The sequence below is a fragment of the Gavia stellata genome, chromosome Z, assembly GCF_030936135.1.
Source record: "Gavia stellata isolate bGavSte3 chromosome Z, bGavSte3.hap2, whole genome shotgun sequence".
NCBI lineage: Eukaryota > Metazoa > Chordata > Aves > Gaviiformes > Gaviidae > Gavia > Gavia stellata.
Genome location: NC_082637.1, coordinates 87,303,833 through 87,319,250, shown reverse-complemented (window position 1 = coordinate 87,319,250; position 15,418 = coordinate 87,303,833). Strand labels below are relative to the sequence as shown.

Sequence of the window (15,418 nt, the reverse complement as noted above, 5' to 3'; positions counted from 1 at the left end):
GTTGGCTTGGTGTGATCTGGTTTTCTGCCACACCACGTGCACATACTTTTTTGGTGAAGGAACGTGCATGCGGCAGCAGCATTTTACTGGGAAAAGAGAGGGAAGCTGCTGCTCCTAACCTTTGGTTGCCTGCAATAATAAATCACAATTTGCCATTCCCTAATGGCGAAGAGAGTTATCTCCATGAGTTTGTGTGACCCCAAAAGTTTCCGTTTACATACCCTCTTGCTCAGAGACCTTGCCTGTGGAGAGACTTTTCCTTCCTGAAGTTACTCAGAGGTTGCAAAAGTCGAAGCTGAGGCTTCAAAGGACAGGAAGAGCGAGTGTTGTCTTATCCTCTGGCTGAAGTGGAAATCCAGCTGTCTGTGTTTAAATAACAAGGATGTCAGAATTCATGTTCATCTGTGAGGTGCTGAGCTTAACACTCAGTTTTTCTCTCTCTTTTTTTTTTTTTTAAGTCTGGCCTTTTAATAAAAATTAATACATAGGCTGATAGGTTTGTGTACACATAGGATAAAATAGGGGCAACTTCTTAAATAAATGCTTGGTCCTTGTTCAGGCAACATCGAGATATCTGTGGAGGATTTGCCCTTCTTGACATTAAACCAATGCAATTCTCTCTGTTTCTCTAGGTATAAAATGAAATATAAGGAAACTGACTATTTCACTGAAAAATGCACCAGCATGAGATTTGCATAAAGCTGTAATAAAAGTTCTCCATGTATCGTTCAGTCAGAAGCAATGAAGAAGTAATGCCATTTTACCCTGTTGTATTTGATACTTAACATGTAAAAACAGTTATTTACTTGATTGTTTCACATTCATTTCACTAATATGATTGTTCACTTGTAGGCTGAGTTCTGGATTTACACATTTATTAAAACATGGGAAAATTACTTCCATAACTTACTTCGGGCCACGTTTTTCATTAGATATGAACCATTACCTTCATGATGGTAAAATATCAAAACAAAACTCCAACCCCTTGTATCATTTCATTTTCAAGCCTTGTGTATTAATGGTTTTGTTACTGACTGATTTCCAGGAGCAGTTTATTTCAACTAATTTGTCAACACAGAGATTTAAGATCACTGTATTTTTTTTAACTTTATCTGAGTAAATAACATTCCAAGAACCTGCACGTTCTGGTTGAAGGCCTTTAGAGGTTTTCACCCTATGTGATGCAAAAGAGAAGCCCAACAAGACATGCAGAGAGTAAATTACTAGTTTTATTGATCCATTTTATATGCATACTGGTTGTTGAGATACAGCAAAGCTGGTCCACTGGAATGTGAAAGATGTCCAGCTCAAGCAAGTACCTTAGGAAGAACTTTTCTCCCAGTGTCAGAAGGGTTTATTTCTGTCCATCCCCACTTTCTAATTGATTTGAAATCACCCAAAGTAACAACCTCAGAGATGTTGACCAGGCTCGAAGGCCCGGGGCTGAAAACGGTGGTGGCACGGAGCCCGACTGGGGAGCAGATGAGTGTCTCTGCCCTGGAGCAGTCGCATCCCTCAGATGGGTGGACCAGATGGCCGAGATTGGTAGCAGCATCAACAACCCAGCTTCTATCTATCTGCTGCCACCCTTTAGCGGAGCCCGTACAAGCTGCGAGCTACCGCAGCGAGTCTGACAGGCGGTGACTGGAGGAGTCATCGTAACTCAATCATCTGTCTGCACCCTGAGACCTGCTCCTCCCTAGTCTGGAGCTTCCTACAACTCCCGTCAACAGAAAGCAAACTGGTGGGGTTTGAAAACTTACTAATACTTGCTCACCCATAGGTCTCAGGCAGCGTTCAGCACCTCGCTGGGGTACGACAGGGCACCTCTGATAAAACGTCAACCATGCATCACTGCTAGGGGTCAACTGTGCAGCGAATAGTGCTCTTAAATGCTGTTAAACTGTCCCTAATGTCTGCAAGATCAGGCTGGAAGTCTGGCACCCAACGCACGTTCAAACAAGGAAATGTGTTCTAAATGCTGGCTTGTGATTTCCCCGTGCTCGGAGCTGTCTAGGGCTGTGAAAGTCATCGTGAAAACTGAACCCAGGCTAGCAAGTTTGGGGCAAGAGGCTGAGAGCACTCCCAGTTTCAAGCAGAGACATCTCTGCTTCCTAGACCACATAGATCTTGACCTTTCTTGATGCAACAGCACTTAGAGTTTTCAGTCCTGGGTCGAGATGGTTCTGATTAAGGCACTTTTTACTAATAGTTTTGGTTTGATTTGATTTGCTTTAATTTGGTTTGGTTTATGGTATTGTATTGGATTTTTTTATTATTATTATTATTTTATTTTATTTTATTTTATTTTATTTTATTTTATTTTATTTTACTTTTATTTTTTCATTTCAAACTAGGCATAGCTCTCAAACAGCTATCCAGTGCTTCAGAAGTCCAGGTAAACCAAGAAAAAGCAAAGCTGTGACCTACAGCATAAGGTTTTACTGGCAAAGATGTATCAGCTAAGAGATCAAAAAAATCCTTCACCACCCCAGCCAAGATAACTATGTTAGCAAAACCTCGAGTGCAGGTTTTGCGTAGCTATTCCGACAGAGGAGTGCTCTTGCTGGTTGAGCTCATGTCATTTGGAGACGTGATGCAGCCTCCTGCCAGAAAACCTCCTGCATCTCTATTAAGAGGATGCTGCTGACACAGACACATGGTAAAGCCAGAGCAGCAAAGGATCTTCTGCTGTGCCGGAGGTTTAGGCGTGACCATGCGCTTGCAAGATCTTCCACTGCCCAAGTCCACATTAACGGTGAATACAAAATTAAATACAGTTTAGAGAACTACGTGGATTTTTCAGATATGATTTTCCTGGGGCTCATGTGCTGCAGTGGACATACCCAAGCTACCTTTAAACAACCCAGCTTGAGAATCAGATGCTCTTCAGGATTAGTTGTGCCAAATACTGCACATGCTAATTTAGGCTGCTTCCTGGCAGCATAAGTTGGCCCTTGTGGAGCTCTACGTTCCTAAGACCGGACCGGTTTTTAGCTCATATATTAGAGGCAAGCCAACGTCTCCCTGCTGCAGTCAGCAGCATAGGAACATTAACGCTCAAACTCATCAAGCTTCACTTTCTCTTCCTGGTTGAGATAGGCGGAAGTTGTTGACCCTTCAAAACTTTATTTTCATGTCAATGATTCTATGTACGGAGATTTCCCCAGCTCTGATCTCCAATTCTGGGGCAGCAGACTTCTGCTGTCAGGAGGGAATACCAACTGGCTGACTCCAGTTAGACCCAGCTGCTCCAGACCTCCTTTCCTGACTATCACTGCGGTTCTTCGGCAGCCCAGAGGAAAATATCTCAGCAAACTTCACCGCTGAAATATCTTGAGATGCATTAAAAAAGGAATTGGCTTTTGTTCGCTTTAGTTGAGCTTGTGATGGGAAAAGCTTTGCCAAACCCTCTTGCCTCATGTACATTTTTGGTCTGCAAGGAATCTATCTGCAGAATGCCAACATTTTGTGCGCCAGGCCGTGGAGGATGGCCCTTCCACCGGCTTGTTTTGGCTTGAGCTGTTGTGGGTGAGGTCTGGTGGGCCCATTCAAATATTTTTACCCACACGGTATCATACCAGTTTACATTATGTGATGGGCTTTCTATTGAACGGTTAGGCTTCGTTCGTACTAGACAGATTTGCTGGGAGGTTTGTAAGCGAGGTGAGCCAGCATCCCTACCCGTGGTCCTGTTGCACCTATTAGCACGGCTGCCTGCGTTTGGGAACTTGGTGTTCTCCACGTTATTACAGGTCCTCAAAGGCTTTTCTCCTGTAAGCTCTCTGTCATAAGACACTGGGGACAAGAGAGGCGGGAGAATTGCATTATTAAGTTTAAAGTTTTAATAAAGCTGAAGCCTGAGGCTTTTATACTAGAGAGCCATGAGTTCTGTTTGTGCTGTTCACAGAATATTACCAGCAGAATTTTGTGTCCAGGGTTTTTTTTGTTGGCTTTTTTACTGAGCTATGCATAAGGGAGATGACCCCTATGCTTTTTTAATCTTGAGTTATTTTAGAATTAAATATTTTTCTAATCATGATTGATTTTATAAACTTACACACCCAATATAAGGTATGTGTGGAAATTTTCAGTAGACCTTCTGCAACAGAAATTGGTTTACAGTGTGAACTGTGACAAGTCCTAGATTCCAGATGCTCTAAAGCAATCTGTTCTAATATGTTCATGCGTTATTATTACTGTTGCAGTATGATTTATTGCTGTAGAAAGCTATCTTCACAGTTGTAGATACAGCATCCAATAGATCTTTGAACAAAATATCAGAAAGTACTTGGCTATGGTCGTTCTATGATTGTATCTCTGCAGATGTTTTCTTCTGCTGTTTAAAAACTGTTGTGTATCATCAGATGCTTTGTCTACTGCAAGCAGGGATTTTGTCACGTCTGTGAATTCATTTAGGGAAATTTACTCTTGTTGCTCGTTGAAAATGGGAACGAGTTTAACTTCGGATTATTTATTATTTTTGCTATGTGCTGTTCAAGTGTAGTTGCTCGGTAATTCTAATCCCTAACGAATAATATTTTATGAAGACCTGAGGATCTAATTCCTTTTTAAGATCTGCAAAAAACTGAGAGTATTTCAGAAATTCAGGAATTATATCCAGGAAGCAGTGAAAAGTCTTGGGAATCCCAGACGGACAAACTTGCACTACAGACATACAGAATCATATGCTTCATGGTGGAGTCCTTCTCAACTGAGGAAAGGCTAAAGTGCTATCACTCAGACAGACCAGTTACTTGGTTTGTATGAGACTGAGTGAAAGGAGGGTTGCAGAGGATCTTGAATGACTGTAGACATGTACCAGCTCCAAGGAGATCATGTGAAGTTACCAAGAAAGAATCCGCACATCCTTCCAAAAGTGTTAAGTAAAAATTGCCCTCTTGCACGCCATTCCTGACACGTGATTTCTTCTCTCTTCCCGCCTACCACTGCTTTTACAAATATTTCAGAGTCCAGCTGATGCCATTTTATCCAGCAGAATTTCAACTGCAAATTCATTTCATTTCTGGAAATCATTGAGGACATTTGGACAGGGGCTTCTAGTTCAGTTTCCTCTGAAAGGATTTCAGTTTGCACATGCCAAAACCTCTTAGAGACTCAAACCAGTATGAGGCAACTGGAGACAATGGAGGACTTGCATCAAAATTATGTTGCTCCGGGCCAAATGCTTATTGTAGGCATGCCCATTCAAGCCCAGTGCATACCATGTAAACACTATGCCACAACTGAAATTGCAATGGAAGTCAGGGGAAATAGATGAAAGGTTTTTTCAGAAGTTCAAGAGAAAGTAAAATTCATGGGCATTTTTTATTTTTTCAATCCATTTTTCATCATACCTAATTACAAGCAACTCAGAGGAGTAAGTATCCCCCAGATCCAAAGTCATGGAGGTTGATTTGATTGTCTGATCCCATAAAAACAGAAGAGGCATGTTTTAACTTCCTTTTACCTTTCTCAGAATTTTGTATTTTTAGCCTTTTTTAATTGGTTAGAATAGGTATAAAGAGCATGGAATCAATGCTGCAAAGAGTTACTCCCACAGGCCATTTACCTGAAGTCTAACTGGGATATTCATGGATTTTCACGTTTGCAGGATCAGACCTTTGAGTCATCTCTTAGCATACTGATGCTTCCATTTAACAAGAGTGCTATGCTATAAAATATATACCAAGGATGTACTTAATCATCTATTCTAAATACATATACACACTACATATATTACATATGTAATGTATATATGAGGCTATGTTTTATATGCATACACTACAGATAATAAAGTTATCAACCTTTTGTCATTATTAGAGGATCTCCATCCTCTACTGGATGCGGCGGGGAACATTGTCACGAAGGATGAGGAAAAGGCTGAGGTACTTAATGCCTTCTTCGCCTCAGTCTTTAACAGCCACACCAGGTATCCTCAGGGTATCTGTCCCCCTGAGCTGGATGACAGGGATGGAGAGCAAAATAGGCTCCCCATGATCCAGGAGGAAGCAGTTAACGACCTGCTATGCCACCTGGACACTCATAAGTCTATGGGGCCTGATGGCATCCACCCAAGGGTGCTGAGGGAGCTGGCGGAGGAGCTTGCCAAGCCACTCTCCATCATTTATCAACAGTCCTGGTCAACGGGGGAGGTCCCGGATGACTGGAGGCTTGCCAACGTGACGCCCATCTACAAGAAGGGTCGGAAGGAGGATCCGGGGAACTACAGGCCTGTCAGCCTGACCTCGGTGCCGGGGAAGGTTATGGAGAGGCTCATATTGAGGGCGCTCACGGGACACGTGCAGGATAACCAAGGGATCAGGCCAAGCCAGCACGGGTTCATGAAAGGCAGGTCCTGCTTGACCAACCTGATCTCCTTCTATGACCAGGTGACCCGCCTAATGGATGAGGGGAAGGCTGTGGATGTTGTCTACCTGGACTTCAGCAAAGCCTTTGACACTGTTCCCCACAGTATTCTCCTGGAGAAGCTGGCGGCCCGTGGTTTAGACAGGTACACTCTTCGCTGGGTAAAAAACTGGCTGGATGGCCGAGCCCAGAGAGTTGTAGTGAATGGGGTGAAATCCAGTTGGCGGCCGGTCACAAGCGGAGTCCCCCAGGGCTCAGTTTTGGGACCAGTCTTGTTTAATGTCTTCATTGATGATCTGGATGAGGGGATCGAGTGCTCCCTCAGGAAGTTTGCAGACGACACCAAGTTGGGAGGGAGTGTTGATCTGCTCGAGGGTAGGAAGGCTCTGCAGCGGGATCTGGACAGGCTGGATCGATGGGCTGAGGCCAACCGGATGAAGTTCAATAAGGCCAAGTGCCGGGTTCTACACTTTGGCCACAACAACCCCAGGCAACGCTACAGGCTTGGGGACGAGTGGCTGGAAAGCTCCCCCACAGAAAAGGACCTGGGGGTGCTGGTCGACAGGCGGCTGAAGATGAGCCAGCAGTGTGCCCAGGTGGCCAAGAAGGCCAACGCCATCCTGGCCTGTATCAGAAATGGTGTGGCCAGCGGGAGTAGGGAGGTGATCGTGCCCCTGTACTCGGCGCTGGTGAGGCCGCACCTCGAATGCTGTGTTCAGTTTTGGGCCCCTCACTACAAGAAGGACATTGAGGTGCTGGAGCGTGTCCAGAGAAGGGCGACGGAGCTGGTGAGGGGTCTGGAGCACAAGTCTGATGAGGAGCGGCTGAGGGAGCTGGGGTTGTTCAGCCTGGAGAAGAGGAGGCTGAGGGGAGACCTTATCGCTCTCTACAACTACCTGAAAGGGGGTTGTGGTGAGGTGGGTGTTGGTCTCTTCTCCCAAGTGATGAGTGACAGGACTAGAGGAAATGGCCTCAAGTTGCGCCAGGGGAGGTTCAGGCTGGATATTAGGAAAAACTTCTTTACCGAGAGAGTAGTGAAACATTGGAATAGGCTGCCCAGGGAGGTGGTAGAGTCACCCTCCCTGGAGGTATTCAAGGAGCGTGTGGATGTGGCATTGTGGGATGTAGCTTGATGGACATGGTGCTGTGTGGTGTTGGGTGGGTTGGTTTTTGGTGTGTTGTGCCTTGTTGTTGTTGTGTGGTGGTTGGCTTGCATGGGTTGTTTGTGGATGGTTTTTTTTGGGTTTTTTTTGTTTTTTTGTGGTGGTGTTTTTTTGTTTTTTTGGTTTTTTTTTTTTTCCCCCCCAGGTTGGACTTGATGATCTTACAGGTCTTTTCCAACCGTAGTGATTCTGTGATTCTGTGATTCTGTGATAAAGTTATGATAATTGTGTAATATAAACTTACAGAGGATTGCCGTCTGACCTTACAGACAGTTTAGCAGTGGAACACTTATTAAGTTGACCAATAAATGCGTAATTAAGATATACAAATTTAAGAAATGCATTTTTAGGGGATTTCAAGTTATTGCTTATGTAAGTGATAGACTTGAATACTTGTGCGATCAGATAATTAACGTTTTCCCTTGCAAAGTGAAGGAACAAATTTTCAACCACTGGGGTAGAGACAACTTTTTCAAAAAGGTGCCTGAATGCTTTCTAACTTGTGGTGAACACTGCTCTACGACTTGCCATTCTAAGGGAATTACATATAAAGTAGTGATGATAAATGGTTAATAAATTACAAACCCAAACTTTACTGTGACTACAAAGAAGGAGCACAAAGCCAAAGGTAAAATGGAAATGCCTGAATAGAAAAGATGGTTGGGAAAGTCTAGAGGACCCAGAGTGGTGTATTGAGTGATGTAGTAATAAATGAGAACCAGTTTACCTACCAGAGAAGTGCCAGCTTACCTGCTTCTGACTATAAATGAATTATTGGAAGAGGGAGAAGAAATGCCAGGACAGAGTGAGCGGAGCCGTAAGCCATCCAATGAAGGGGTGCACAGAGAGATGGCTTCCTGCAAAATCTATTCAGCTAAGAATAATTTAAGATTTGAAAATGAACATTGAGCAGGAAATTAAGTAATTCCTAGGCTGTGAAAACTTCCTGTCTATGGAATTCACTGATGTACAAAAAGTATAAGGCATAAAATGAACTTTAGACAAAATCCTTAGGTCTTTGTTTGTAATTGTTGCTTTTGTAAAAAACACCATTATCCTGAAAAGAAATGTAATTTGTAGGACTGTAAATAGTCTGTGGTCTATTAAGGATCTTCAATTTTAGCACATCCGCTTTAAAAGACTGTACTGGCTGCATGGATTAAAACTATTCCTGGGAACTGTAAATCATGCATCCCATAGCATCCTTCCCTTGGAATTTGGTACAACTCTGTAGTTCTATCAAGTTTGAATGGCAGTTGCGTGCTACATTTGTGTTGAATGTTAATATATGTTACTCTAACAATTTTATTCTGCTACTTAATTTTTAAAATTCATGTGAATTCAAAGCTATTTTTAGAAAAGTTACATATGTGTTAACTGTGAACTCAATCCATTGAATCTGAAGCATTTACTGAGTATTGAAGCTTCTGTGGCCAAAAGCACATAGGCTTCTTATATCTTCTTGCAGGATAAATTGTCATCCCTGATAAGAGGGTCTGCTGCTTGAGCATCACCTGGGTCTGTTCTCCTTGGTTATTATTATCAGTTAATGTCCTGTTGTAGCATGGAACTTGAGCTGTTATGGTAGAAGCTAAGTGTCCTGGGTTTGACATGCTCTGTTGTGACATTTCTGTGTCACTTAAAGATGGACACATTAGACTTCTTGTTTAAGTGAAGGTTATACCCTTGATCCTTTCTCCACTTGGTGGGGTTTTTGTCTATTTTCTTTCCAAGTTGGCTCACAAGGGCATGGATGCTGACCAAAACTTACTTCTTCTGGATTGGACGTAGAGAAATCCGTAACTGCAGCTCAGTTAATCCCTTCAATCCCTCTTTGCTGCTGCATCCATGAGCCTTGTCCTGGCCCCAGCACTGCGGCTGAGTTATCAAAAAAACTCACGTTGTCAGCCTCAGACTCTTTGTGAAGAGAATGCCATTCTGCAGGCATCCGCAAAGCTGAGCAGCAAGCACCAGCAGCATGTCGGGTATTGCATATTTATTCCCCATATCATATATGATTGGAAAAGCAAGGACTGCATGTACCATATGAAGAAAGAGTAGGAAGAGATGGCGATCAATGGCTAGCAAACCTGAGCTAGGTCTAGAAAGGGAGAAGGGAACTGCACATCTATATTTCCTTCTGCTTTGAAGAAAAAGGTGATGTTCTTAGCTGAACTGGGTGGCTAGTTTTTGAAACAGAAATGTGGAACACAATAGCTTGAGAAAAGACTGCTTTTCCACAGCAGAGCGTATTTTTTACCCTTGCTGGTCATTAGCAGTGCTTCTGAAGACCAGCCCTTCATGGAGGGAGTCATGCTGGAACACAACGAGCTGGTGACAATTTTAAGCTTCCCCCAGCATGCAATAACTCCGAGTAATTGGTAGATACATGCACTTCAAGGACAATGACGTTTTTGCCTCTTTGCCCATTTAAATCACAGCATTTTGTGCAAGACAGTGCAGCCAAACGCATGCTGGAATGCACAGCACTGGAACAGGTATATTAGTACGTACGGCATGTTTCTAAAACTTATTCAATATACAGCAGAGTTCAGTGCAAGTTGGGCATGTGTGGCTTACAGGTCTTGTTTTCAGATACTGTCTCTTTCAGAGAACCATTTTTCTGGTAGGATTTCTGAGCCACTCTTAGAGCTCTTATGTGGAACGGAGGGTCTGGTCCCCTACCCACACTACATATGGTGCTGGGTTTGGGAGAAGCCTGGGAACACAAGCTCCTGACAACCTAGCAGGACCTGCAGCCCTGAAGCTGAAGGTCCTTCTGCACATGCTGTCCTGTTTAGAGAAGGAGGGTGATGCCACCTTACCTGTTATGTCAAGGTAAAGCAGTTGGATCATTGTGATGGCTGGTAAGAAAAAAGACTAGCCACAGCCCTGCCAAAACCACCCTGGCTTTCCCCTGCAGTCAAAGGGTTATCTCTTCAGTGATCATCTGATGCACATAGCTCTGCCTGATAAGGGGACAGTAAAGCTGAAGTCTAAAAACCAGTATTTTCACATGTTTGGCAGATCTGAACCACGTTTGGGGCCTGGTGTAATTGTAAAGAACTTAATAGAGTAGGGTAGAGTAGAATGGAATAGAGTAGAGTAGAGTAGAATAGGATATTGCAGACGAGATATTCATAATGAGCCCAAGTTCTGCTGAACCAGGCTGGTTGAAGGTCTGAGTGACTCAGCTCTTTGAGAGAGAACGCATTTATTGGTGCTTGAGATGTCCATATAGGTTTGGGGAGGGGGATTGTAGCATCAATAAAAACCTTTGTTTTGAGGCTCCACCTTCCTCTGGAGCTCAGGGGTTTAGCAGAATCACTGGTGGTTCCTGCAATGGCCCGAAGATGGTCCTGAGAGATTCACTATTCTTACGTATGGTTTCACAATGGAGGGAGTTTTGCCATCTTATTTACAGTGCAATTTAGTGCTCAGTATCAGAGGTTTGGCTGAGAATGTCAGTATCAGGTTACAACTGAAAGAAGCTCGCCCTCTTACAGTAGATGATCTTGTCCTAAATGTGTGATTTTGTCCCCCACACACGTACCTGTTATGTCCCATCCCCAAAAAATTCTACACTTTAAATGTGCCCCGCAGAACAGTAAATGATGAAGAAAACCAGTGTGTATGGAAAAGCTTCACATGAAGAAAGATTACTCTTAAGAGTTTCTTCATACGCACTTGCCAAAGATGTCCTAAGCTCAGCTGAATTCCTGAGTCATGTAATACCGACATTACCAAAAACAGTACTGGGGAAGGTGGGCACCTGATTTTCTCTGGAACAGGGAGCTCCGCATTGGCATTACCTGGCCAATAGTGGTGAATATTTTTCCATTAGAATACTAATTCAATTTACGCTAATTTTAAAATATACATAATGTAAATTTTTAAAAAAGGCAATAATTCCTTAAAATGCCTTAAAAATGCAATAATTCGGAATATCATACTGCAGTTATGGAGAACTGGAACTAAGAGTGTTTGTTTGGTCAAAAGGGTTTACATGTGTGATATTTTGAAGAAACTAGGAGATAGTTTGCATAAGTATGGGAAAATGCTACTTTTGTATCAAAAATCTGGATCAAGGTGGTTTTTTCAAAGTTTCTGATGCAAAATATATTTGACATCCCCGTTGTAAAAGTCTCTTTCAGAGCAGTGTTTTCGGAGGTGCAGCCTGTACTAGAGCATGAACAAAGAACGCCTGGGTTTAGAAATGTTGTATATGTTGCCATTTATACAAAAGGAAGCTGAAAAAAAATACTAACTTTAGTGCGGCATACACGGTGATAAAGACACTAGTTGTGAAATGCTGGTTTTATAAGTATAATTCATTATACTTTCTTTGATCCAGTGTTACAAATTAGGGTCACTTGTGTCAGGAGATTAAAACCTTTTTGTCTCTCTTTGATATCAAACTATTCTTTCCCAGTTCCTTTTATCTTGCAGAGCAGCGCTGAATTCCACAGCATCTTTGTCAGTTCGCTCGCGTTATTTGCAGCAATCATTTAATTGGTTTTAGAACTAATATTATTTAGTCATACTGTCATTTGCAACAACAGAGGCTCTTTAATATCCTAAAAATGTTGAGAGGCTCCAGCATTATCTGGGTAAGCACATGTATAAGAGAGACCACAAAGAATTTTGGGACCATGGTGGGAGAGCAAGGTAGCTAAATTGGATAGAAAAAGAAAAAAAACCATACAAGTCAAAGTAAGATTGCACATCAGAAAAACTACAGCAATCTACTGAAAATTAGTAGATGATAGTCATGAGTAGCTTACAGTGAACCACGGGTACCAGCTTCCCTGAAGCACAGAAATAGGAACTTGGAGAAGCTTGTAAAAGGTGTCCTCAGGGAATCTTCCATTTTTTCACTATGATACCTTTAATCCTAGAATTGTCAAGCCACATGGAAAATAATAGGACTGAATAGTTCAGTCAGTTAAAAGTTAGTATTATTTCTTTTATCAAAAATATTAGGTCTTTCTGTGTTTCTGGAGCTGTTAGGATTTGTATAAACTTTAAAACAAGTGGAGTCAAGTATTGAACTTGTATTGCTCTTTCTTTTTTAATTTAAGATCATTATCTGTGACTAAGCAGACTCTATTCAATGGAAAGAAAGAACTTAAAGCCAATATTTTTTAACAGATGATTCAACGAGAAGCAGAAGTAAAGAATAAGGTAACTGCTGTGGCGTTGACAGACTCTGTTCACAATGTGTGGCATCAAGAAGTTGGGAAAACTATTCGAGAGTGGATGCGAGAGGTGAGGCCGGGTGTTTTTTAAAGAGTTGGGGTATATACGTCTGTATGTGGCTCTATAAACATGTCTTATCTGCTGACCTCTTCCATTTCTTCAGGGTATGAAAGACAGCACATTACAGGAGCGTGGAAATTTTGTGCCCATACCAGCCCCTAAAATAACCGAGATTAAAGCCATTTCTGAACTTCAAAGATAGCAGTCAAAATAATAAGAATCGAGTCCAGAGTTTCTTCCTGCTGCACAGCAGTATAGACACATATACCAAGGCAGCCCCTGCACTGCCTGATATCTGGAGCAAAGCCCTGGGTGCAGCCAGCGCTCCTGGCTTGATCTGGCGATGGTGGAAAAGCCCCTTTAAGCTCTTTGTGACTCAGTTTGGTGATTTGTACGACTGGCAAAAAGTCCTTTCTCTCAGCAGTTTTATGAGATGTAATTACTTCTGAAGTGCTTTGAAGTTTTCCCAATGAAAAGTCGGAATATTTGCTACTGTACAGCTACCAACAGCTAGTTGGTCCAAGATGATCTGGTGTTGGTTCATGGCCAACATCACCAAGTTCCACCCTTGGGTGAAGGATGATGCCATTCATTCATTATTCTTTTAATACTTAAGTATGGGGTTGCTGAGATTTTAAAAAACTTATTTTTTAAAGCGTAGACCAACTAAACTTCCATTTATGAGTCTCTTCCTCACCAGATCAGGCTCATGTCCGTGTTTTCTACATTCCCGTTGGAGAACACTAAAACAATAGATGCATGTGGCAAATTTAAACTAGTCGCATCCTGAACTTTTTGTTAGATTTTGCTTTTTCCTGTGGATTTAGTGAAACTTTCTGTATAGACTGCCTATTCCTGACTTAACCTTACAGTTTTATGCGCCATGACTGATGGGAATAGAGAATCACCTGGGATGCAGCCTGACAGCTTTGACTTAAATGTTAAAAATATAAAGAATGGTAACCCCTACAGGCTCTGTCAGAAAAATCCCCATTTTCTTTATGGGAAATCAAAACCTTAAAATATATGTTATGTAGTAAAACTGAAATTTTAAATCCTGTAATTTGAATCTGACAACTCCATTTTTCTTTAAGCATTTAGTCTGAATAAGACAAGTGCATTACCTTTAATTTCATTTGCAGAAAGTAGATCTTAAAGAATAAGTTAAATGATTAATGGCCTAAAAAGTGGATGGAGTGTCATAACTTACATTAGCATTGAAAATCTCCTATAAGAAAGAAGAATTTTACATATGTGAAGTGTGGCTGAGTGGTATTAAGACTAGCATATCACCTGGATATCTCTTACTTTAATCAGGTTTAAGGCTACTGGTAAAATGAATAATAATTAAAATATACACCTAATCGCTGCCTGTCTGTAGGGCTAATTGCTGTCATTGAAAGAATGAATTGTTAAAAAAGTAATTCTTCATTGGAGCTATCTCTCCTGTATCATTGGTGGCCTATTTTTAGTACCTATAGAAGTCATGATTTTTGAATTTATTAGGAGCTGTGATGAATGATAAAACAAATCATCCATTTACATATCTTGACACTGCTTTCGAGAATACTTATTTCTTACAGGCAAGTGTCACATTGTATATAAAAGCTGGTTAATTGTGTGCTAATCTTCTGTATTATCTCCAGCTCTCTGATGTAGTGTTCTATCAGTAGTTAATATTAATTTTACTTATTTCAAATGAATGTAATACTTCATAAAAATTCTACTTCCTTTATAATTTCTACCATCTTACATTTGCAATTTCACATTCAGCTGTTAATTAAAATTATACATGCAAATTGTAAAATGTGTAATGCTTTACTACTTTAAACCTTAAAGCCTTTGTGAAATACTTCCATTTTAACCATTTTTTACTAAAAAAGTTACATTACTGGGTAGTGTGTTTGTTTTCTTTTTTTTTTTTCTCCATCGAGTTCAATAGTTTCATTGATCTACTGTTTCTTACAAAAATCTGCCATGCTTTGTGAACTTCACTTTCTAATCTCATACAGCAACCCTTCCTTTATGTTGTTCCTGCTCTCCCTGGTCCCAGAACAGTAGGGTTGCCTTGACAAATCTATTCAAAAGCCATTCCTCGCCCTTTATTGGTGGGGACTGAAGCCTTTGAAATTCTCTCCTCACTGCAACACAGCTGACATCTTCTTCCAGACAGAATGAATTAAGGAAATACAATAAGACACTTGATCTACCAGTCAAGGATCTTTCCACAGTGAGGACGGACTCCATGGTGCACAACTAGGGCAGCAAGCATCTACAAATACACAATACATGCTTGTTTACCAGAATAGCAATCGTCCATTTTTACAATCATGATTGATGGGATGATTTTTTAGAGATCTGTCTGAAAATTCATTGGGTCTTTCCAAAAAGTTGTGTCTTTTTTTTTTTCTTTTCCCCATAATGGAGTTAATCAGGTTTTCAGAAAGGGAAAACTCAGATTTGCAATAAGGGAAGCCACATAGATCTCGTAGTTCAGCTGGCAATCCTATTAAAAATGTAGTTGCTTTATAATTGAATCTTCAGTTCAGTAGACTTGGTGTAGTTTCAGCATATTTTGTTCAAAGCATTTTATTTAATACTTTAATTCATAGACTTTTCTGAATAGA

The 15,418-nt window shown here is 41.4% G+C and overlaps 1 protein-coding gene across 2 annotated transcripts in view; it reads left to right on the top strand.

Moving 5' to 3' along the window:
• The window catches only part of ARB2A (ARB2 cotranscriptional regulator A), a 267,179-nt gene that overhangs the window by 181,236 nt on the left and 70,525 nt on the right, over positions 1-15,418 (top strand). For both annotated transcript variants that reach the window (XM_059833865.1, XM_059833863.1), the window contains one exon: positions 12,684-12,800. In XM_059833865.1, coding sequence (XP_059689848.1) covers positions 12,684-12,800 — 117 coding nt within the window. The remainder of the gene's footprint in view (positions 1-12,683; positions 12,801-15,418) is intronic.